The sequence below is a fragment of the Neodiprion lecontei genome, chromosome 4 (assembly GCF_021901455.1).
Source record: "Neodiprion lecontei isolate iyNeoLeco1 chromosome 4, iyNeoLeco1.1, whole genome shotgun sequence".
NCBI lineage: Eukaryota > Metazoa > Arthropoda > Insecta > Hymenoptera > Diprionidae > Neodiprion > Neodiprion lecontei.
In genome coordinates this window covers 37,763,389-37,788,174 of record NC_060263.1, presented here as the reverse complement: position 1 = coordinate 37,788,174, position 24,786 = coordinate 37,763,389, and the positions used below count along the sequence as shown (strand labels likewise).

General features: G+C 38.5%; 2 protein-coding genes across 7 annotated transcripts in view; one reads left to right on the top strand and one right to left on the bottom strand.

The window, feature by feature from the left end:
* The window catches only part of LOC107225645 (dedicator of cytokinesis protein 3), a 33,547-nt gene that overhangs the window by 4,100 nt on the left and 4,661 nt on the right, over positions 1-24,786 (top strand). For 2 of the 3 annotated variants that reach the window (XM_015666179.2, XM_015666180.2), the window contains exons 2-10: positions 6,676-6,759; positions 6,938-7,131; positions 7,547-7,695; positions 20,989-21,073; positions 21,292-21,750; positions 21,877-22,176; positions 22,272-22,476; positions 22,609-22,791; positions 22,996-24,718. In XM_015666179.2, the coding sequence (XP_015521665.1) occupies positions 6,676-6,759; positions 6,938-7,131; positions 7,547-7,695; positions 20,989-21,073; positions 21,292-21,750; positions 21,877-22,176; positions 22,272-22,476; positions 22,609-22,791; positions 22,996-24,718 (3,382 nt within the window). The remainder of the gene's footprint in view (positions 1-6,675; positions 6,760-6,937; positions 7,132-7,546; positions 7,696-20,988; positions 21,074-21,291; positions 21,751-21,876; positions 22,177-22,271; positions 22,477-22,608; positions 22,792-22,995; positions 24,719-24,786) is intronic. The other variant, XM_046737195.1, reaches the window with a different exon arrangement.
* Positions 7,802-16,491, bottom strand: LOC107225647 (innexin inx3). Of its 4 annotated transcripts, none has more exons than XM_046737206.1 (5): positions 16,360-16,491; positions 12,064-12,245; positions 10,852-11,276; positions 10,310-10,705; positions 7,802-10,205 (listed from the first exon to the last, which is right to left on the bottom strand). In XM_046737206.1, the coding sequence occupies exons 2-5, from the start codon at positions 12,224-12,226 to the stop codon at positions 9,999-10,001; spliced, it is 1,191 nt and encodes a 396-aa protein (XP_046593162.1). In that variant the 5' UTR covers positions 12,227-12,245; positions 16,360-16,491; the 3' UTR covers positions 7,802-9,998. The 4 variants fall into 4 exon arrangements, with proteins under 4 accessions (XP_046593162.1, XP_015521667.1, XP_046593161.1 ...); XM_015666181.2 differs by lacking the exon at positions 16,360-16,491 and adding an exon at positions 14,898-15,143; XM_046737205.1 differs by lacking the exon at positions 16,360-16,491 and adding an exon at positions 14,120-14,353.

The window sequence follows — 24,786 nt, the reverse complement described above, 5'->3', positions numbered from 1 at the left end:
CGCTTCCGGTCTTTTTTTAATTATTATTCTCTTGAAATAATACGCGTAGCTTGACGATTTGGCATCGAAGTGTGCCTGCCTACATTGTAGCAATGAAAAATGCTCGGGGTAATCGAGACTCTCGGGAGTTGAAACGCCTGGTACGTTTTCGGCTGTTTTGTTTACGTCTGCTGGGCTCATTTAAACCGCTCCCCTTTACACCGAGGTCCATTCAACCCTCCTACGCCGGCGAGCAGCAGCCAGCTAGGTTCGACTCCCCTCGGCGACTACGACGCTCTCTGTTTCATTCTCGAAAAGCGAAGGGAGTTATTGATTTCATTCCCGAGGCCCTGGGTACCCGGGAAAACTTGGGAAATTTCCTCTCTGCCCGATATCTACGATAGGGTGTTTCGGAAAAAAACAATTTGCTATTTTCCTTTACGGCAACCCTCGAAAAAGTTTGTTCAAGTTAAGAGAAAGGTTTTTCAAAAAGATGAGCGTTTTACGCCACGTGGAAGATCAAGCTCGGTTGATTTTTTCATTTTTTGTCAAATTTTTTTTTTTTGAATTTCGGAAGAAACACGTTGTATCGCTTCGGTTATTATTTCTTTCCAGACATTTATATTCAACCCAAAGATCACGATCCGTAACACAACGATGTATCAAACGGGAATCTTATTCTCGTTAATTAAAAGTTCGTATTAAATTACAACTATTTTATGATATTGTATTAATAATTAAAAAGTCATTGAATACGCTTATCAAACGTCAAACGGAGACTAGATATTATATAGAGTAACGGATACTAGACTTTCCGGTATCAGCTGGAAAACTAATTTTTAATTTGTACGTAGAACTATATTTTGTCGATTGCAGTAAAAATTTAAAATAGCTTAGGACTGAGCGGTAACGAAAAATTTCTGTCAGTGGAAAAATGTATAAAAGTGAAAAATCAACTGAACCCGATCTTCCACGCAACGTAGAACGCTCATATTTTGACAGAACCTTTCTTTTAACCTAAATAAACTTTTTAGGGTGTGCCGGTGGTGGAAAATTGCAAATTATTTTTTTCCTAAATACCCTAAGCTACAACCTGCACATACACATTTTCGACACCCTACGATTCGACCTACGTCTCGTTCTCGACGTGGGGGACCGTCCCCCGGCATTTTGGGCCCCCTGCCTGCATGGGCATTGATTCCCTTTTACCGAACGAAGGATGTAACGCCCAGAAATCGAATTTTACCATCGCGAGTAAAGCTTTCCTCAACGGAACAACGTGAATTATAATTGCAGAGCTTACGCCAATTACAGCGGTAACTATAATTGAAGAAGAGAATTAAAAAGGCTACACATATATATATATATTAAAAAACAATGCCACGTACAGGGTTTTTTAATTCTCCTCTGCAATTGTTATGCAATATTTGTCATCAGTATACTGATTTGTATATTATAATTGCAGCAATTGGACTGAAATTTACGACTCGGTGTGTAAACAGATTTCATCAAACCTGTTGCTAAACATTTAACCGTATAATTGCTCCAAATTCTACTGAATAATACCGCTGGTACGTTAGCCGACGTTGTTTCTTTTTTTCGTTTGATATACATACGGACTTTTTGTTCAGTAAGCGTAAAAACGGTATTTTAATTTGCATCGAATACAAAAAAAACAATGCCCACAGAACGAGAATCGGAAATTGTACCTTCCTGTATAAATATATATGTATATATAATAAATAACAAGATTCTGTCCTGAAGAGTATAAAATGAAACTTGGTAAGCTACGATTCCAAAGCACGAAATGGTGAAACTGATGCTGAACATTTCACAAGATTCGTATTTTTTCTACATCGGAAGACAGCGTCAACAAGAACTTATATTTTCGGCGTAAACTACGGATACGTAAATTGACGGCTCCGGGAATAATCAATGAAACATCCGACATGAGTTTAATAAACATAATCGTGCAGGAAGGTACAATTTCCGATTCTCGTTCTATGGGCACGTTTATACAGGGCATACAATCATAAAGCTGTCACGTGTCAACGGTCAAAGACACCGCACCGATGACTGGGAATGAATGAATGAATGAATGAATGAACGAACGAACGAACGAACGAACTCGACAATATCGTGTTTGTATAAAAGACAACGCGTCGAACGTGTCGGACAATGACATGTGTTTGTACTTTAAACTTGCATTGTGATGGCAAAAGGTGTCGAATGTAGGTGTTAGAATTACAACAATCTTATCTTTACACCGAATAGAGGTACACACTGATTCAAAAGTGCTTGTGACACGTACGGAATTATTGTTCGAGATGTTTCGATCTGTTTCTTCGATTCTTTCCCTATTTTCTGCGTTTTTTCACCTTCTTTAATTGATTTTTTACTCACCATTCTTTGCGGCGCGATCAAGCCAACTATTCCAACAATATTCAAACAGTTTTTTTAACGATACCTGTTTTACTCAATTTTTCTAGTTACTGTAACAAATGAAATTTTTCTCAGTGTACGTACAATTATTAAGATCACGCGGTACTCCTACTTTTATCGACCGAGCAAACTCACCCTTTTTCTTGCTGTATTGAATAGACAAACGAACAAAAAGGGTGTCAAATTACGACGGTGCATCGCTATTTTCTAGCGAAATTTAGATAAGTTATTCATATCCCGAAAATCGTCGAAAAATGGCTGATTGAGAGCATCTTTTATTTACGAAATTATTGTAATTTCTAGTTCTCAATATTGCTTGGAAACAGTCTTACGATGGCTCATTTTACTCCGCATTATTTCTGGAATTGCGCAAAGTATCTCAACTTTGCACTTTTTGGCCCCTGAAATGCGGGAAATGTGGGAATAGTAACACGTGTCAAAAAACCACACATTTTTGGACGATTTTCGTGATACGAGTAACTTTCCTGAATTTCGTTACAAAAGTACAAATTTGAACCCTTTCCGTTCGGTTGTTTGTTCGTAATATAGAAAGATAAAAGGGCGAGTTTGCTCGGTCGGTAAAGGTAGGAATACTACATGACCTGAATCGCGTGAGTAACGTTGAGATGCGTTTACAAATCTATGCGTACGATAAACTATTTCAGATACAGCATGCATTTGTATAATATACTTGTATTATCGACGTATATAATGCGTACAATTTGTTTGCAGAACAGGCATTACAACCACGAATAATATGAATAATAAGTTCAACGTATTCGTAATGGTAGTAAAATATGATTTATTGGTAACCACGTTGTTTCATCTGCGTCCTGAACTTTGCCACGCATCATTTCGGCACTTTATTCGCGAGATTGTTTAACGAACAATGGAAACAATAAAACGTTGTACCGAGTTTTGTATTCAAGGTTTTTCTTGTTAAAAATGACCAGACAAGTTTATTTATACGCATTTAAGATAGTGTGACGTATCAGGCAACAGGAGGCTTTGTGACGTCTGTCATTCGCAGCCACATTTTGTCGGTGTCGCCGTATATTAATTAGCGAAAATGTTTTATTGCGAGAAATTTGTTTGCGGTAACTTGATTACGCGGTTTGCAAAATCAGCAACCGCCGTCTTCTTTTCTCTTATTTATCATATGTATGAAAACGAATTTTTATTTCCCTTTCGGAAGCGGAAATCATACTTTAAAACCGAACGATTTCCTCTCTCTCTCTCTCTTTATTATACTAGAAATCATATTCCTTGTTCTTTTTTCAACATGTAATAATTGAATCGTGAATAAAAATGAAGCGCGATTTCTAAATCGAAAATATTTGTACCTATATATATTAACGTGCAATAGAATGTTTCGTTTGAAACGTTTTCAAGGTATGAAAGAAGGATTAAGGAAAAAACAACAACGTCCTGCAAACCAAAGGAATTGTTTTAATAGTATTGTGTTGAGCCGGGTTTAAAACTAAGAATTTTCAAAAGTTCCGAAAGCGCCGAATTTCGAATTATTTCAGTGCGAAACTTGAAGTAGCGAAATCCAACTTTGACGAAACATCAAAGTTTCGAATGGTCCGAAAGGCGACGCTCAAAGTTCTGAAAGGACAAAATGCCACGAGGGCGTAACTCCGAAAAGTTAAAATTTCTGAAATACAAAAATTCGAAAATTAAGAAATCCGAAATATCGAAATCCCGAATGATCGAAGATTTTTAGTTCTGTAAATTTCTGTCTTGGAGAAATTTCCTCGCTTGACGCAAAAATGCAGAAATTGTAGAACCTAACTTTCATACGTATCTGTAGGCATTCGTTCCTACGCTTGCTTCTTCTTTTTCTTCGTCCTCTTCGTCTTCTCTTTCTTCTTGTCGAGCTCTCGCGCGAACTTTGCACGTATTTTATATGGAATTAAGGCCGGGCAAGTGTTTGAAAGCTTTCTTCCGGTCGCGGCGACGCAAGGAAATGGGAAAACTTGACACAAAGCTCCGTCGTTGATACGAGTTCAATGTCCGAATTTTCACACACCGTGTTTCAAAATTCTAAACTTTCCTAGGGACGGTTTCAACTCACAATAGACACAAAAGTCGTGGCGAAAAAAGTCTTTCTTTTCGTATAAAAATCTTCACACGCTTTGATATAAAACAATTATAATTACACTTGTATTCTATACATATATATATATATATATACATATATCTGAGGTTTGAATTGAGATATATATATATATAACGTAATAATTCTGCGTAGGTATAAATTAAGGGCACCAGCTGTATAACAGTTTGGTTAATTTGCTCTGTAGTAAAAAAAAAGCTCACCCACGTTTACTTCATAAATTCTCGGGACATGCGGTGGAATAAAAACGGGGAACAAATTAAAAGATTACACGGTTCTCAGATTATAGACGGTAAAAAACCTTCCTATAATCTTTTTAAATCCATTAGATCTGTCAAATTCTTCAGTGATTACAACGCTTCGATTATTATAATAATATAATATACATGTGTAAATGATTATAATTGATTAGTAATGAAAATAATGAGTCTGAAGTTGTCTTTTTTAATATACCTTTTCTCGTTCATAGTTTAAAAAAAAAAAAAACAAAAAAAATTCCAAATATCGTCAAGATCAAGTTTGTATTTCCGTTGTCGAGAAAACGAGAAGCTGCCGCACGATGATCGCACAGTTCGGCGAATACGGTGAGAAATTCTTGGAAAAATTCGCGCTATCGTGGATTTCTTAATTGACGGGAATACCGAAATATTTCGTAGACTTTGCGGCACGGAACGAGGAGACGTGAAAAGAGAAAAAAAATAGTTCATCATTCACATCGTTCGTCGAGGGGGAAAAACTCGCGGCAGTAAAAGGAACGTAGAATGTTATACCAGTTCTACCGCTCGTACAATGTGTGTATGCATGTATGTACGGTTTGCACACGTATGTCGGACTTGTACGTGTCGCACATTCACATGTAATCGGCTTGCTCATTGAGATGCATCTCGCGTAGGAGCGACGGAGGCAGGAAGCCTGTGTCATACGCGCATTGTTAAGCGTTTCCGGTGACTTTAGTTCTTATCACGTCAAGAGTTCCCGGAAGAAATAAATATATATATTATATATATGTATGTATATGTATGTACATATGGGGCATTCCATGACATCTCGATCAAGACTCTACGTCAATGTTTTTTTTTTTTTGTCTTAAAAGTACACGACGACAAACGCCATCGCAATGTTTTTCAGACTTTGTCAATCCAGTGTATATACGAAGTATGATTTAAAAACATGAAACAGAAACCCGCACTTTCTATAAGCTGATAAAAGTTCGGTAAAATTCTTGTGAGGTATAAGAAAAATTTTGACACTTATTAGAAGATGGAGATTCCATAACTTCGAAAGACGAATTAGAAAATTAAAATATTATTATTATTCGATTGCATTTTTGATATAAATATAAACACAAAAATTTTCATTCTTTATAGTAATAATATAATTTTGGTAATGACAATTTTTTCTTTTTTCATCTTGCTTATTTATTTCACGAGATTTTTCTGAATTATTTAGAGATTTTAAAAAGTAGGGGTTTTCGTGTTTTTGTTTCAAGTTTTTGAATCGTACTACAGATAAATAGTTTTGCTGGATCGAAAAATTGTGCAGAAAAATTGCGATTGCGTTTTTCGTCGTGTACATTCATGCGAAAAATTATGAAGCTAATCTGAGATATCGACGTAGAATCTTGATCGAGATGTCATGGAATGCGCTATATATTAATAATAGCAAAAATAATAATATTGTATGGAGAAATATTATTTGAAAAAAAAATTATATTTTTTTATGTACGTACATAAAATATGATTCAAATCTGCGGTTCGTTGCATTATTGCACTCCTACCGGCTAAAGATTATTGTTATATTCGTCTTTGCAATTGTCTGCTTTGTTCACTCGATACTCGTATTACATTCGTTATCTTAGCTGCAATTTCTTGGTCAGCTATAATCGGCATTCAGCATCATAGGGAATTTCATGCCAACTCTACGTGCGATTAATCGGCCCTGAGCGTTTTTGATTTCGTTAATCTTATCTTTTCATCTTGAACGCGTTCAAAACAGAACCTGTGATTTTTTTCAGATCATTCTATAATATCAAAGACTGACAAAAACTGAAATTAATATGAACGAAGTATAAATAATGATAATTATTTTCACATGTTCATATTGCTATATTCAAATTCCTTTCTATCAATTTTCAGCCCTCTATAACTGGAGAGGAGACACGCGGTATGGTTTGCCATTGGAAATTGGAGAGACTGTCCAGATTTTGGAGGAATGCGCTGGTAAGTTGAGGAGGATAATGTTGCGCTGAAAAAAAACACGATACATACCGGCATGATTTTTGCAAATATGAAACAGATTAGAGTGATTCGTTGCTTTGAACAAACCGCAATCGTATTTCGATTCGCAAATTACTCACATATGTGTTATAAAGTACGTTTAAAATTATTGTGTTTTCAGGATGGTTTCGGGGATTCACAACAAAAAATCGGACGGTCAGAGGGATTTTTCCAAGTTCTTACGTACAGCTGAAAGCCTGCAAAATCGAGAACGAAGGATTATTCGAATCGGTTATCCCTCTGGAAGATCCTGTTGTCCGAGAAGTTACTTTGGTACTCAGAGAATGGGGAGGAATTTGGAAAAGACTATACGTGGTGCGTTCTCTGTTTTCAAAATTTTAAAAACCCTCATATTTTCATGTAATAACCGAGGGTTTTAAAATCGTTAATCACGAATCTGAATTTTAAGTTCGGAATCCAAATTGGATATTATTCTTTTTTTTTTTTCTCCATGAACTTCGAACCTGCAGTCTGCGAACATCAAGTTCGAGAGCTGGCTCATGGCCACTCTAAAATCGCTTGTTATTATGTTATAATCTATACTTTAGCATCCCAAGTTCTATAAATATCGTTATTTATCGTTAGCTACCGCGTTTCAACCGTGCCGAAAATTATTACTTGTCTCGACAAGAAATGAAAAAATGGCTCAAAGCATAGTGCCAGCCTTTTGTTGCGTGTGTTCTTGATCATATCTAACATTCAGTAATTCGAAATGAAAAATCATTTTCAGGAAAGAGAAACGTACAAATTCAACACCCTGCGAAAAGTGATGCGAGAATTGTTGGAATGGAGACGGCAACTTTTGGGCGGCACGCTGACGAGCGATCAAACTCGGGAGCTAAAATTACGAATCATCAACAAAGTGGACTGGGGAAATCGGTGAGTCGATATTTTTCTCACATTATTTTACTCTAGCCGATGAAATTGATTCGCCGCTTCTCCGCTCCAAATGAATTATTACACATAGGAAGAAATAAACTGTCGATAAGTTACAAGCATTCTGTTTATTGAATTAAAAAATTTTTTTTTTTGTTTAATTATCTAATTTTTCATTCGTTTGTCGGTGTTTTATTACATGTATATAATTTTATAATATAATATCTATAGCTATCTAGGGCGTTGCACAAACTGGCAGTCTTTCTCTCACTTTCCGTGCGATTTTTACAAGTGAGCGTTATTATAGTATTACAATTGTTTTCTCCGCTCGTAAAATATCAAAGATCATACGCTAATATCACTAAATTCTATACGAAACTTTCTCGATATGAGTAATTCTGCGTTACCCAATCGATCACGTCTCTCTTATTTTAGTTTATTCCTTTCTCTTCTTTGAGTTTTACTTCAACAACTATATTTACCTAAGTATATCACTCGTGTAATGAAGATGAATCCTTATATTCAACGATACTCTAATCTAGTTGCTAAAAAAATAATCGTAGTATTCTTCTCTCTGTGTTTGTTTAGCTAGAATCGTTGTTTAACGTAAAAAATACAAACATTCATGGACACGAAAACCTGCTTAGTTATTATATATATATATATATATATTTGCGGAAAATTGCAAAACGATATTTAATCAGCAATTGAATAAAGAAAAAGGCAACGAGAAAAAAAACTGTATACATGTTATTCTCGAGGAATGAATACGTGGTTATACTTTATCCAAGATATAACGTTACACATTTTTTATAGGCTATAACGCTTCAGATGAGATTTACATATAAACGGAAAACAGGTTCTAATAATATATATAACGTGTGTATATTTATATTATATCGATCCAGGTCAGTCACAGTAGATAGTATGCCGTTTATCCCGAATTACAGAAGTATAATTGCCCGTTGGCAATATATTTTGTAATGTATAATACTTTTATATACTATATCGCGTATACTGGGAAAACAGTAAACGCTTTTTTTCCTTCTCTTTGTTGATATTTATCAGATATTATGCGTGAGTTTTGATGACAATGATGAGATTATGGTTCAAAATTAGAAGGCCTGATGTAAGAAAGGAAAACGCGTCTTCGGTAATCCGTTGAAATGATGTTTACTTAGGTTTAATTTGATAAAGAGTAAAACGAAACGAATCGTCGAGCAAATTACCCAGTAATAAAGCCCACTAGTAAATTTAATACTAATATTTGTGAATAGATTATTATCTTTCATAGGCGAAATTAGCCTAGAGTATTTACGCGATATTTAAAAAATGTACAATTACAATTTATAGTGGATTACAGGAGTATACGATTCTCATTTTGATACACGACGAAGTAATGATAAAATGTCGAAGTGATGATTGGATGAACTTAAAGTAAAGAAAATCTCTAATGGCTCTGACAAACTTATAAACGCGATATTTGTGATGTTTTGATATCAATATTTTTGTTCAGAAGACAGGAACTGAATTAATTTAGAGCAAAATTTCATATCGCGCTTAGGACGAAACCCATTGTACGCCTGTTTTAGTCGACGCAATGCTTAGATTTAAAGCATTTTTATTTAATTATTTTTTTTTTTCTTTCTACACTTTCACATCGCGATCAATTGTTTATTATTGACGCACGCCCGTGCATCATCCTCTCAAACAAATTATTAATGTATTCGAGACCGTTTAATCATTCATTCACCCCGCTATTATCATCTGTTGCAAATGTAAAAAATCGTTTAGCAACGATGAGATGAAGTAACTACAGCATTAGGATGCTAACGAAACATCGGATTTTTTTTCCTACCAAACACGTAAAGCGGACCAAAATTGCAAAAATACTTGGAGCACTTTTAACAGCGTTTTAATTGAAAATCGAGTAAGACAATCGTTCCTATAAAAATAACTGTTCATGGAGCGATTTTAAAGATAGATCATTATCTTAGCAAAATAATAAATCATAATCGTATCGTTATTAATAATCCTATGAAATCAAATTAAATCGAAATCATTTATAGACCCATCTAATCGATACATTCGTATTTAATTAGCACGTATCGTTTACAGCGATACGTATAATTGTTTTGTAAGGAAAAGTCGAACTAAAGAAAATATGTGTTTGAATTTGAAATCGAAGTGAAAATAACTGTACTTCGATGATGATTGAACAAAATTTCGTTCACCTTCCCAAGAAAATGAAAAAAGAACCAGGCGCTCTTCTCGCATCAATTTACCTCAACGTTTTATCACATGGTTTAGATTTCCGTGTCCTTGCCAAACTTTTCTATTTCCGGATATATAGGAGACATTTCTAAAGTACTCGGAGCCGATGGCACAGAGGTTGGTGAAGCTCCGCTACTAGATCCTAGGTGCAAACGACGCGATAATTCTTCCAAAATTTCTCTGAATATTGAGAGGTGCATATTCTGACCGAGGAAATGAAGTAGCAGAAAGTCTCCGACCTGAAAACATAATCAATGGGTTAATTACGGGATCACATATTTGAAGATGATCAGAGCAGGATAAATAAAAAATGTGAAAACTAGCAACCAATTGCAAAGCCCACCTGAGTCTTTCTGATAAGAGCGTTAACTTCGGCGGAGCTTCCAAATTTGAAACGCTTCTTCAATATGGCTTCGCGAGTGCTCGGTAGTAGAACAATAGCCATACTGTACAGGAGACCGATTCCCGAAAAAATGGCCAGAATGATAAACCAGAACCATAAAAAGATGTATATCTTTTCATTGAGAATGTTCAGGGCCAACACGCAGAGGAAATCCAATTTCTGAACGCCGCCGGACGGACCGAATTTGTGGAAATCGCATTTTGTCACGCGCGGGAATATCTCTATCATCGGATCTCTTCGTTTCTCCTGATCCATATTACTGAACGCAACCACTTCCGTTCCGTAAGTCAAAAACGCACCGCCCAAAAATGTGTCGATGAAAAATATGTTCCCAACCTGAAATCAAAGGACAGTTATAAATTACATGCAACCCGAACGGAAAATCGTTCGTAAATTTAGCATCCAGCTTCTTCCAAGTTTCGTTTTAAAAGCTAAATATTGCATAAACGTGAAAAGAGTTTAAAGAAAAAAAGAAGCCTCACCACATTGACAAAGTTGAGAGCCTCGCAGAAGAAATATCCGGCTGCATAACTGTTGTGCAGGTGTAGAGTTTCGTACATGTACTGTACTAGCCGATTCGTTCTGACCAATCGTTCCTCCTTGGTTTCCACCAACGCGCCGCGGATTCCCTCGGATATATTTTTGACCTTGCCCTCTTCCCACTGTTTCCACATCCAATGTGGAATGTAGAATAGTATTCCTTGGAAAAATAGCATGAAAGGAACCCACTGGTAGTAGGAATGATACTTTCTATCGCCAGTGTCTGGACCGAGGCCTGGATGTGCTGTGTCCGAGGGTATAGGCTTGAGACTTTTTCCAGGAATAGTGTAGCTGACCATCACCCAGCAATAGTTGTTCACCACGTGTCCCGGGACCGACGGATCCGATATACAATTTATCGGTTCACCTGGAGAGGGTTGAAAATCAAATTGACGAAAATTGTTCACTCGTTCACTAACCGTTAACGATTATGATTACATAAATCTCGATTATCACAACTGGTCAAAACACCTCGAGGAACTTACGGTTCTTCGGAAACATAGGTCTGCAAAAAAATATTTCACTTGAGCTGCACTGGATGTATATGGTAAATGTTATGTTTTCGAGTGTGCTGAATCCAAAAATTACTTTCATTTCCCTCCATCACGTACAGTCGCATAAAAAAGCGGTGATGAAAAAATCACCATTTCATTACAATGAACTAAATAATATTTCTTGATGAAATGTACTTGACATTTCATGTTCATTCTTTTTCCCTATGAAACCATTTCTTCTTCTCTTTGATACTTTTCCGAATACGGTTCCGTTTTCCAATTTCTGTTTCCCTTGTTTTTATTTATTTTTTTGAGTCTCACTTTAATACATATTAAATTGAAGTAAGAAATCACTTTTGCATAAGATTTTCAGAAACAAGAATGGGATATCAGATTTCGAGTTAAACGGGAGTTTTGCGCTAAATGAAACCACAAACACGAATTCAAGAAAGGACCCAACGCGATGGAATTTTTGACAATTTTTTTTGGTGTCTGTGGTTAAAAATTGTTAACAAAACAGTGTAAGAAAAAAAAAAAAAAAAAAAAACCAGTGTAGTTTTTTTTGTTTACAGACCTGTGATATTGGATGCAACGTTAGTTTTGTTAAGATATATTCAATTCGGTAACATTAGGAATAAAAAGTGCGAAATGTTTACTCACCAATCAAACTGTTCGCTGTGACGATGATGCAACAGACGAATAGAATTGCAGAGGTGATTCGATAATGGGCCCGAAACACCATATTGTCAATTACAGCTTTGTCGATCAAGTATCGAACCTTGACGAACCCAGCTACAGCCGAGACCAGGCTGAAAACCGCCATTTTCGATCGTTTTTACACCCTGAAACAAGAATCGTGAACATGTTGAAACGTACAAGTCACAATAACAACGTTATATCATTTTTCAAATCATCCTTTACCACGAGAAGATACATTCTCTATCTACGCACATTTAATTTCTCGACGTTTCGATTTTTAAAACGTACCACATAAACAGACCCGTTCAATAAGAGAGTCTGATGAAACTTGTTACACGGCCAGAGTTTCGTTATTTAGTAAATTGGTACAAGTTGACTCAAAGCGCATGCCGTTACTCAGGGGTCAATCACAGCGTGTTTTACGGACCATTCGTCGTTGTTTCATTCTTCGTATAATACTTCCCAGTAGACCGAAAATGTTTCTACTTTAAAAGGTTCTTCAACGTCTTGCAATATTGCTCCACTAATATAAGAAAATTTTTGAATCTTTCGCACAAACTTTTTCGCGATAAGAATAAGGAGGAAAAATAAAAAGAAGAAATCAGTTTCGTTGCTTAGTGTAAACGTGACGCAAATCGTATTATTATTCCTGCAGGTATTCTTTATATATTTGTAGAAAACTGGCGCAAAGTTCAGATTAAATTTACTCCTTCGATCACCGGCATCATCGGGCTTTACTCGGATACTTATTACTCGTAACTGTTTACGGATCTCTGGGAATAACGCGCGTCGTTGTTCCCATCTCGCTGCGAAATTTTATCGAAAATGTTACAGCTTACGTAAATGATCTCCTGTTGTCTGCATCAGGAACAAAGCGGGTATTATAATAATAGCGACGTAAACTTATCTCGAGTGAAAGGACATAAACTGCTGCTGTTGGTGGGAGCTGCTGTAGCAACAAGTTCATATCTACGTCAGAATACACTGCGAGATGATTCAACCTCGGAAAAATGTCGTCCCTGATAATATACGTTACATCCTATGCACAGCCGACAGGAAGATGTGACAATAATTATCATTAAATGATTTTAGAATGAAGAAAGAGAGCGAAAATTTTCTACTCACAATTAAATATCGAACCTTAATATCGTTGAAGCACAAACATGTCGAAATGGAACGAGCTATCTGTGCTTAATAAACATATTACAGAGCAAATTCAATTTCTTGTTATATAATCGCAGATGTTTGCAATATGTATGTTTAAAACGGTATTCATTACGCCTGCAGTGCGGCACAATAAACCGGCGACGGTTCTACGCTCTCCGCATGTGGCTAACAGATTTTTCTAACGTAATTGTATATTCCGGCTGAAATTGATTGCTTCAATCTTTGTTTGAGGCGGAGTTTTACGCCCCTGTTTTACCGACCGGGATATTATCGTTGTACTGTTTTTCAAATCCATTCGTCAAAGCAGACGAGATTATGATTTTCCTTCTCGCATTGGATGTAGTATCGTGTGACGAAAGTGGAGTACATTTTAGTAAACAAAACCAAGAAAAAAAAAAGTATACTATAATTGCAATAATATCATCTTGAGGTATTCTGCTTATTACGTTATGCCTAAACATGGAAACGTTTGCCATGCGGTTTCCACGAAATTTGCATTAAACAAATGCGAGAAAAACGAGCATTATGAAATTCCACACACACGTATACTACGGAATGTATGTAAGTACGTATGAAGACATGCGGATATCACTTCGATTTGTTAACTACAAGCTGTCGCTATTTCATTTCGTACAAATTTCATTTTTCCGTCTTCCTATTTTGAGGTAATTCTTTATGACATTATGCAATGGTTCAGAGCACAAAGGTCTATTCGGTAGCTCCATTTTCGATCCATTTGGAAAACGGTACCGACCATTAACCAAGCGGCATTCCTTAACGAGTATAGCCATAACAATAAGAGAAAATTGTGCCAAAATCTTCGGGATAATCGATAAGATATCGAAAATACCGTATAGATTAATTCCGTGCTGTCGTTGTTCGAAGCATGTGTCAACATTCCGAGAACTAACACAAGTAGAACGCAGCTCGTCAGTGTCTAATCACGAAATTCGTGGGCGTCGCGACCTTTATAACACAGTCGTACGATCTCCTGCACTCGCGTTACGTTGTAAGATAATTTTTTTTTTTTTTATTCTTTATATTGTCCAATTTTAAGATTCCGCGGAATCTTATCAGACCGATGGCTCGATATTTACTGATCCGAATGTTGATTCGGCGTTTGGCGAATCATCCGGTGCGTCGAATTTCTATGGATTACTAGTACGCTCAGTTCCAGGAATTGACTCAACTTTCGTTTTTATACGACTTTCAAGATAGCCGGGTGACCGGTTTGCTCGCCTCTGTATCGTTGTGTAAACCCAGAAAGGCAGGCAGCCAAATACCGAGACGCGGTAGGAGGGTCGTCTGTCGGTCGAGAGAATATGTACGAGACAAGAAAGAAAATGAGAGAGATAGAGCGAGAGAGAAAGAGAAATGAACAGACGCCGCACGCCGGTCGGTGTAAATTGTCTAAATTCACTTCGTCAGTTTCCTTTCTTCCTAAGCAGTCGAGAATCGGCGCAAGAAGCGTCGCGTATCCGTTGATAAAACAGAACAAAACAAAACAAAATAAAACAAATGAATCGAGACTCGGAAGGCAAACGGCGATAAGAGATTGGAGAGGCAAAAGCCTTGCGGCAGTAGTAAAATACTTTTATAGTAAAATGTTGCAGAGTGGGTATCCTTACAGCTCAAATGAGGTACGGCGCCAAGATATTTTTCTATTTCCCTGCAAGAAACACACACACGCGGTTATCTTCTTTCCGTCAATATTCCCAGTCGCGTCGTTGTTACATTGAAGTTAAGAGAGAAATAAAACAAATAAATCAAACCAAACCAACTGACGCACGCACTTATAAACCCGAGGAGAGACAACAAGCGTGTCGCACCAACGGGGCCCGTCGAACAACTGCCACGGCTCCGACCGTAGGGCCCGAGCCGGACGCCATCTTGATTCTTTCCTTGTCGTGTTCCAACTTCCATGGAAAGCCGGGAAGGGGATGAGACGCGTTCATTACCTAGCATACGCTGCGGCTCTCTGCCCTTTTCGAAATACCTCATTGTGGCAATAAGGCATGGGAATCCCCTCAATCCTTTCTTACTACGTGAGGCGTCTGTCATCCTCCTTCCCTCTTTTCCCCTCCTCTATCCTATTCTGCAGTTCCATATATGTATAAACTGATCGTCACGTCGCTGGGTATAATCCCGTTGGTAATTTCTTATTCTCACACGTACAGAAACTTGACTTTTCTCGGTCAATTTCAACCGCTGTCAATAATGCTGATTGTGAGACTGCTATAAGTGGCGAGTGGATACCTACATCGACCGCAATTTGATATATTTCCCCAACTTATACTTTCCTCTTCTCTGTTGTTATTAAAATCCACTGCCGGGAGATAACCGCAATTATCGCGTAACTTGGACAAATAAAACGACTTATAAGCGATGTTCCGCGCACATGATTTTCATTGCAATATTGAATTGTTCTTCCGCTTTATCGTTTTCTGATATATACTCTTTGTACAATTTATTTTTTATTTTCTTCATTCTATTCGACCTTGAAAATTCTCGGTAGACACGAAGCCTCTTTTTAAACAGTGGTGCGATATTATTGTACAAGCGGTGGAAAACTCTTAATTAATATAATTTATAGTAAGCCTACAATAGTACAGGAATCGCTAATCGCGCTAAGAACACAACAGATTTTTAATGCTTGGAAAACGAATTTTCGCTTATACGTATACGTCTGAATTTACATTTACACACATAAGTATCCGTTAGTGCTATATACGTGTATTGCTTTGTTGCAGAACCGTACGTATGATAATTATAATAAGCTGCTTCTTCCTCGACTAGAAACTGTCACGTAGTAAACGACGTCAATTCCCCTATCCAATTTACAATTAGTACAGCCCAATCAGTGTTGAAACAAAAACTGACGAAACCGAGGTTCAAAAGAACCACTTAAACGTGCTACCTCGCTCATTTGACGATATTTTGAACAAGCCAGGGTATAGACCATTCCTCTGATACATAGCGTCGTTTCAAAATTGTTCATTTCTCTCGTCGCATCTCACTAGATAAAATTGTCGCATGCGTATAACGTACTACTTATGATATATAACATGTTGGTATGTATGTAGTACGTACATGCACGCACGTAGAGGCCAGGCGTAATCCAATAATACGTGTTATACGTGGAAGGTTTTATCCTCTCCAGGTCGTTTCAGCTATTCCGTTGATCGTGAGTGCGCGCATGCTTGCCTCCGCAACGGCGACCGCAGCATCTCGACACGAAATCGTGATGTTGCGTTCTTGCTCCGACACATGGCCACGCTGCTGGTGGCCGGTCTGCTCTTTCCGCTGTACCATACCAGAGTCAAGGTTTGTGGCTCGGTGAATACGCCGCAACCATGCACGGAACCTGTTCAACTTCAGAACCATTGCCATTTCGGACTCGAGGATCCGTCTCTCGTCGGCTTTTGTTATACTATACCTCGATCCTTACAGCTCCGGGTCCCTCTTTAGGATCCTTTAAACCTCATTCGATTTCATTCGTTTCCTTACACCAAATAGGAAAGATCATGTTTCAAACAACCTTCGGTGTTGCATGGATTATGGAAAAACGCGGAACTTTTTACCGCCTACCTCTGAGTACGTGCTTCGTTTTTGCTGATGTTGCTACTGCTGCCCTGCCGATGCTACCGGTTTTATAATTGGCTCGAAGAGACGGACGTATGTTCGTTCAACCGTTTAACTAATTACATATTAGTATAACAGTGCTATTTCCTCGGTATTGCAGGATTGCCGAGAATGTGCCAACTTTAGTCGTTTTTTTATACTTCAAGTTTTTATACCTCTGCAATATAAGTATAATATAGGTATGTATATCAGGATAATTTGAATCGTTCCGCGTCGATTGACCCATATTTTTCATTTCCCTCTCTCCGATTTCGTTGTAATTCATTCAGCAGCAATACTTGTTACGGGTAATAAAAATCATTCTCAGTTACAATTGCATGTACAGATCAAGAATAAAGGGTTTCCCAATCTGACGTTGCAATGTCATGTGGCGGCAGTATTGTCATCGAAGATCCTGGAATAAGAGGAAATAATTATGTTCAGGTTTAACCGCATGTAAAGACACTTGCATTGCTGCAATATGGAAAATATGTGGTTCGGACTATCGGTTAACGAAGGCGCAGCTTCCCGGTTTCCGTTCACCATCGTATTATATCTCTGCGAACTCCCGTGGCCTATAACAGCTGAAATAATAGCCTACCCTACGACTATCTTTTATTTTTAGCCTGAACAGAGTAAATCGTCATGCTATATGGGGCTTAATTAAGACCGTTTGAGCTGGACTGCCATGCACAGCCCTCGTAGCCCTGACATCCATCGCAAATTGCCATTTTATGCCTGTGTGTGCGCGTGTGTGTGTAAGCGCACGTTTGCACGAATGGATATGAAGACTTTTTACAATGCGGCATGTGCAGTACGTACAGGTTTATTATTGTATATACATAACTTTCAGATTAACCCGGTTCATTGGTTGTGCAATAACTCTGTGCACACTCTGTTGTACCTTATTATACTTATCTTCGCAATTATCGTCGATGATGGATTGATTTCCTTCGAATATGAGGTGTCCTTTTACTTTGTCGATGTTTTAAGGGGAACGGTCGATTCGTCATTTACTTATATTCGGCAAACGAGATACGATAACGGTTTCTTCGTGTAGGTGGCGTGAAATAATCTTTATACGATATATCTTAAATAACAGGTGTGCAGTTATACGTATGAGAATCGGTTATAACTGAAACTAATGACTCGGAAGTCTGGACACGTTTTGTAGAATGAAACCGCCTCGTCAGCTCGTATCTTGGTGTCTGTTTCTACTCAGGTATAGCTATGATGAATCGTTTATAATATAGTTAGGTAGGAAATTCCAGGTATACTTTATACAACGGTCTAAAAGCCGGGTTTAACATCGTCGAAACTGCGAATGCTGGGAGGTACGACTTGTAGGAAAGTATATCTGCCAATGTTTGAAGGAAGAATAGAGTTTATAACTGCGAAGGTATATTAGAGACCGAAGAGAGAACGTCGCGCTTCTAATTACACGTATCAACAGGCTTCTTTATTCTTCGTATCAACAGGCTTAAGACTAGTCGTTCTAATTCATTGAACAAATTCACCCATATACCTACATTACATACTTCAGGCGTTTAACTCTGAATCACGCACACGTGAAAATCAGACAAATTCTCAGCTGGGTAATGTGTATAACGAGCCCAGTCAATAGTAGATAAATATTTCTTATTTGCGCACTGCACTTTCTATGTACCACACGGTTGTAATATACTTTGGCTACAACTTGTTGACATGTTAATTACAGATATACTCGTTGATAGTCGGTGATCAAATTGAACTCTCTAAAAAGACATAGGCAATTGGACTTGACTTTGAGAGCTCCATTCAATTGATAAACAATCGATATAACTTTAGCCCCTCTTAAATATCACAATAATATTGATTTTCAAATTTGTCTAACTTACAAATACTGAAGATACTAAGCAACATGGAAGAATTTAAACATTATTGACCAGTATAATAAACCCAAAGCATATATTCATCTGATAGTTTCTCTTTAGCAACGAAGTTCAGTTGCGAGTGTGAAACAGTGGACACTATATCCGTAACTTGCACTTGTATTTATTTTGAAGAAATACTGAAAATTGCGGCATAGCTTCTTGTAAAGTTTATAAAATGTTGATTTGTACAGCGGCTGTGGTTAAATATAAAGTAGATATTAGAAACCATTCTACAAATCATTCTGAAACATTCCAACTGCCGGTTGAATAGCCGGGAGATGACGTCACGCCATAACTATATCCGTTTGCTGGTGAAATTCTTCTGGACGATGTTTCGTCGTGGAAATTCGGTCTACCGTAATCGTATATGTATACCTGCACCTATATGTACGAGTCCAGGTATATCCTCTGGGCATAACCAGCAAGACCCATTTTACACTGTAGGAAGACTGGTTTTGTATGAATGTGTACCTTACCCACAGCGTGTGCACGCGAGGTTACCTCGAGGACATAAAATCGGCTGATGTCCGTGCAGACGCTGCGAGTTGTATGTACAATCACTTTTATTCTACGTTACTGCGGAGGGGTGTGCTTTTATAGTGTCCATTTCATCAGCCGAGCACGACTGTAACTTTGAGGTTTTAGATCGGATCTCGAATCCAAAGGTCAAGGAAAAATGAAAGAGTTGGACTCGCCGTAGGTTTTCCGAGAACGTAACAGTGAAAAGCAAATATTGTAACCCTAGCGATCCTTCCTGAAATATGATTAACTTTACGATGCTATAGTCAGTCCTTACCGACCGAGTAAAGAAAGGAAAAAAGTTTTTCAACAATTTTCTTCGTCGTTATATCTAAATGGTAATTAAATGATATAATATTAAAAACAAGTGACATTCAACGCGGTCGGTAAAAACTGACTGCAGCATCCTTTTAACTTTATTGCTTAGGTTATAAACTTCGAGAGCATAATAATTATGATATCCGCAGCCAAGGCTTCGTTCCATGTCTGTTTTAACCGTTCGACAAGGATTTAACGATGCCTTTAGTTCGATTTTGTGGTCGCGATGCGATATTTTTTGAACGGGGCATAGGGTGAGCGGAGTCATAGATATAGGCGGTCACGAAACGACGGACATTGCCCGAACCTGTCTCCGCGCATTCAGGTCTCCGCAAGACTCGCCTGCATTCCTTTGGTGGGGGCAACCGAGGGGCCTGACGTTGGTCTCACGGGGCCCGAGCACGGGAACGATGGGACTTGCCTCACTCGATCGGGCGTGGGTCCTGTCTGGTACATTGAAATTCCCGGACGCACCTCGGCGTGCACAATACCGAGAAATTGTGCTATACTCTACGACCTACGGACACATATTATACATTATAAACCCTCCCATCAATCTCTTCCCTAATCACGGTTTTCACCTCGTGCTTGCAGGCACGCGTTTGCGTGATCCGAGTATCGCAAAAGTATATATAAATATCTATCGGTTGCAGCTTGTGTAACACATTTACGCAGGGTATATTTATCCAATTTTTAACGGTGACTCTTATATACTGTTTATCGGCTCAACGGGACACGAGTCGGATCGACACTTATCTCCGTATCGCAGCGAGGAGTTGACTTGCCGCGATTTCTGTGGATGCAAATGAATAGCACCTGTTGAGATAAATACTGGGCTACTTACACGTGGTACGTGTCTTTAATTGGCACGCATGCAACCCGGCAGAGACATATTAGCCGCCTCATAAAAAGGCTCCGTCATAATTATTGTCATTTGATTTCATACTCCGTATAATCTGTCAGGGATTAACTGATCACGCTATCGTATACGGGCATGTCATGTTACTGTTGATTGGGGATAATTTAAATAACACGTGTCAGAAATTTAATGAAAGGTCATGCGGCCATTTACAGTTATGGATTATTATAACTTAGTCATCCATTAATTCTACATTTTTTTAACGTACCCAATATTCTCGATTCTGCGATTCAGGTCAAAGACCCGCGGTCACCCCACCCCCGATTGCCCTTGACCTCCACGTGCAACTTACTGCCGTACAGGAGCATCAAACTCATGCATTTCCACTGGCGGATCAAGTCTGATTCGAAAGCGCTTACTTTCGCCCTGAAAAAATAAAATTTTCAATAAACTTGTATAAATTCTTTCTTTCTCTCATTTATGCTTCAGAAAACTCGGCTTGGACCTTGTGCCTCGGCAAGGATCACATATGGTAGATCCCGATACGATGTCTGTCATCGAATTATACCACGTGGTAAGTCACTTGGGTTTTTCGCATTCGCCTGTGATCGAAACACCGGCGTTACTTTCATGCGTACTGGGTTGCCTAGCTGCAAAAGGCGTACCGCACTCGTTCAGCAAAATCCTAGTTTATTCTAATACTTAGCTACACTTAGAATATGAAGAAAAGTACGTCTGTATGGACGAAAAGTCATCGCATAAGTGAAATAAACAAATTATTCATTTTTTTAGCACGTACAAAGCGCGGAAAATTCTCAAGGTGCATCAGCGCGCGGTACGCTAAGGCGCAAGGAACACAAGAAAGTTTTGACTCATCACTTGTACTTCAGTATGCGAGATTTTGGCCACACAATCGGGGAGGATGTTGAAATTTATTTTTCACTATACGACGCAAGGCACTCTCAGTACCTGAGCGAAAGATTTTTAGTCAGAATATCTAAGGAAGGTTTTTCCAACTATGTTGAAAAATTGCACAGCAACTGTACAATTTTTACCGATCTCGGGAACGCCGATTTGAGCAAAGATTTGTACATGGTTGCCCACGTAATGAGATGCGGACGAATGCTTTACTCGGATTCAGGAAAAAATAAGGCATGCAGCACCGTTTATCGGAGGCCACACGGAGTCGCTGTTTTGTGTTTGGCTGAAGCCACGCAGGATCACAGCGAAGAATCGGAAATGACTTTTAAGGTACAATGGAAATTTTTTTAAACATTATTTACGTACAAAGTATGTTGTTGGTCGTTTTAGGAAACGGTGCCTTTGAATAGTCTTGTATTTCCCATGGAAATTATACATCCGTGTATTGTATTTCAGGTATATCAGGGCGAAGAAAAGGAATTTCATCAATTGCACGAGCAAATAATTCGAAACAACAAATGTTCCCCCTTAACGGGACAGCCAAATTATGGCATCGTAGCATCTCTGCGTGTTTTGCATGGAGAGTTGTCTCAAGTTCGAGAAGAGCATCCCCTGTTATTCAAAAATATTTGCTTGACGAAGAAGCTCGGATTTTCAGACGTTATTATGCCGGGTGATGTGCGCAACGATTTGTATTTAAAATTGGAAAGGGGGGAGTTTGAGCGTGGTGGAAAATCTACAGCTAAAAATATAGAGGTAAGTGCTAGGCTCGGATATACCTGTGATGTATTGTATAATTTATGCTTTACATTCCACAAGAATTTCACTAAACCGAACTGCTGCAATTATAGGTCACCATATTAATGCTGGACGCGGAAGGTCAGCCCTTGGAAGGTTGCTTATTCGGAGCAGCTGGCATGGACGCGAGTTCGGAATACCAAAGTCTAATTATCTATCACTACAACAGTCCATCATGGGCTGAAACAATCCGGCTTGCAATTCCAATCGATAAATTTTACGGATCTCACGTACGCTTAGAATTCAGACACTGTTCCAGTGAGTATAACGATAAACAATAATGCTTTCAACATTAATGAAATTTCTTAAAAAATGTTTTATTGACTCGAACAGCCAGCTACTACATGTCCTAGTACAATAATCATTGTTTCTTTGTACTTGGTCGTCTAGCCCGTGAAAAGAACGACAAGAAGTTGTTTGGATTTGCGTTTGTTCGTTTGATGGAGCCAGGTGGAGCCACGCTGCAAGATGGTCAGCATGAACTCTACATCTACAAGTGCGAAGATCGTGCCAAGTTGGACACTCTCAGTTATCTGTCATTGCCAAGTAGCGCTCGAGAACCTAATTCTCCAGGTAACTATTATCTATACTGTAATACCATTTTTCACATACTACCGATTAATTGCCAGTACATTTGTCATAACGTGACTTTGGTAACGTTCAACCAAATTTAGTACTGGTTCTATTCAAAATTGGCATAGTGTAGAATCTGAGAAGTTTGCTCTAAATCTTATCATCCTACGGTATTAATAATTACAGAAAATATTCGTATTACAGGCACACCGCCGTTCACGAGATCGCACAAAGAGGCTGTATTTGTGCACTCTTTACTCTGCAGTACAAAACTAACACAAAATGTTGACCTGCTAAGTCTTCTACAGTGGAAAGAGCATCCGGAAAGAATATCCGAAGCCCTAGGACGAGTATTGAGATTAGGGGGTGAGGAGTTGGTTAAATTTCTTCAAGATATACTGGACGCGTTGTTTTCCATGTTCCATACAGAAGATGGGAACTCCACCGCTCACTCCGGCTTGGTATTTCAAGTCCTGGTTTCAATATTCAGTCTACTAGAAGATCCAAAATTCGAGCACTTCAAACCCGTCATGGATGCCTACATATCAGGTCATTTTGCAGCCGCTTTAGTTTACAAAGGGCTATTGAGCAGTGTGCAGCACTGCGCTGACTGGGTAACTGCTGCTGAGAAGCAAGAACCGATTATGAAGTGTTTTAGATCTCTGGAATACATATTCAAATTTATTATCCAGAGCCGTTTGCTGTTCTCCAGAGCAACCGCGGGTCAATACGAAGACAGCTTCAAGCGAGATTTATACTGTGTGTTTGCGGCGCTGAATAAAATGCTGAGTATATCATCTGACGTTGTACTTTTGTCGCAAGTGGCATTGCTTCTCTCAATTTCGGCAGTGTTCGAACAGCTTGTTGCCGTTTTACCGGTCCTAGAAGTGGCCAGACTAACATGCCAAATGCTTGATTCGCTGCCGCGAGAACCCCCTCCAGAGTTAATGCGGTCTAAGCTCACAGCCATAAAAAATATTGTCACATCTCAGCTCTTCCAAGACGATGAGAGCAGAAATTTATTATTGACCACAATTTGCAGACATCTAAGGGTACACTTAGCCAGAAGAGAAGAGCTCAGAGCTTGTACGGACATTTTAGGGGAACTTCTCAGCTTCCTCTATAAACGAGCACATGATACAAACAAAGTTAACAATTGCATACACCATGACGTCGAGACTCTGTGTCTTTCGACATTGGATATCTTGATTCAAACGATACTGATCGTGATCGATTCTAGCTGTCCCAATTTGGGATGTCTTGTCGGTTGTTTAATCGGTCTTCTTCAGCTCCTTGATGAGTATCATTATTCAAGACTGTGGGAAGAATTGACCCACGGCGGTGAGCGAAAACCATTGAAAGATTTCCTTTTAAGAGTGTTTCTAGTCTTCAGAGACCTGGTCAGACAAGAAATATTCCCTCCTGATTGGTTAGTGATCAGAATGCAAGCAAATAACATCATTTTGAGGTCGCTGCAAGAGCTGGCGCAACCGTTGGCCTTCAGATTTTTACACGGCAGCTTTGACTCTCAACTCTGGTCGACCTATTTCAATTTGGCTGTGGCCTATTTGACTCAACCTTCCCTTCAGTTGGAACAATTCTCTGAAGTGAAGAGGGAAAAGGTTGTTGAAAAGTATGGTGACATGAGAGTTTTAATGGGATTTCAAATACTATCCATGTGGTCGCATTTGGGTGAACGAAAATTGGACTTTATTCCTGGAATGGTGGGACCGTTTCTAGAAGTTACTCTAGTGCCAGAGAGCGAGCTGAGAAAAGCAACTTTACATATATTTTTCGATATGATGGAATGCGAACAACGCGCTAGAGGCAGTTTTAAATCTGTTGAATCAGAATTAATCGATAAACTCGACATTCTAATCAGCGAGAACAAAGGTGACGACGAATATCGACAGTTATTTAATACCATGTAAGTATGTGTTGTAGAAACAAACAGTTTCTGCAACTTTTAACTGCAAACATAAAGATTTATATAAT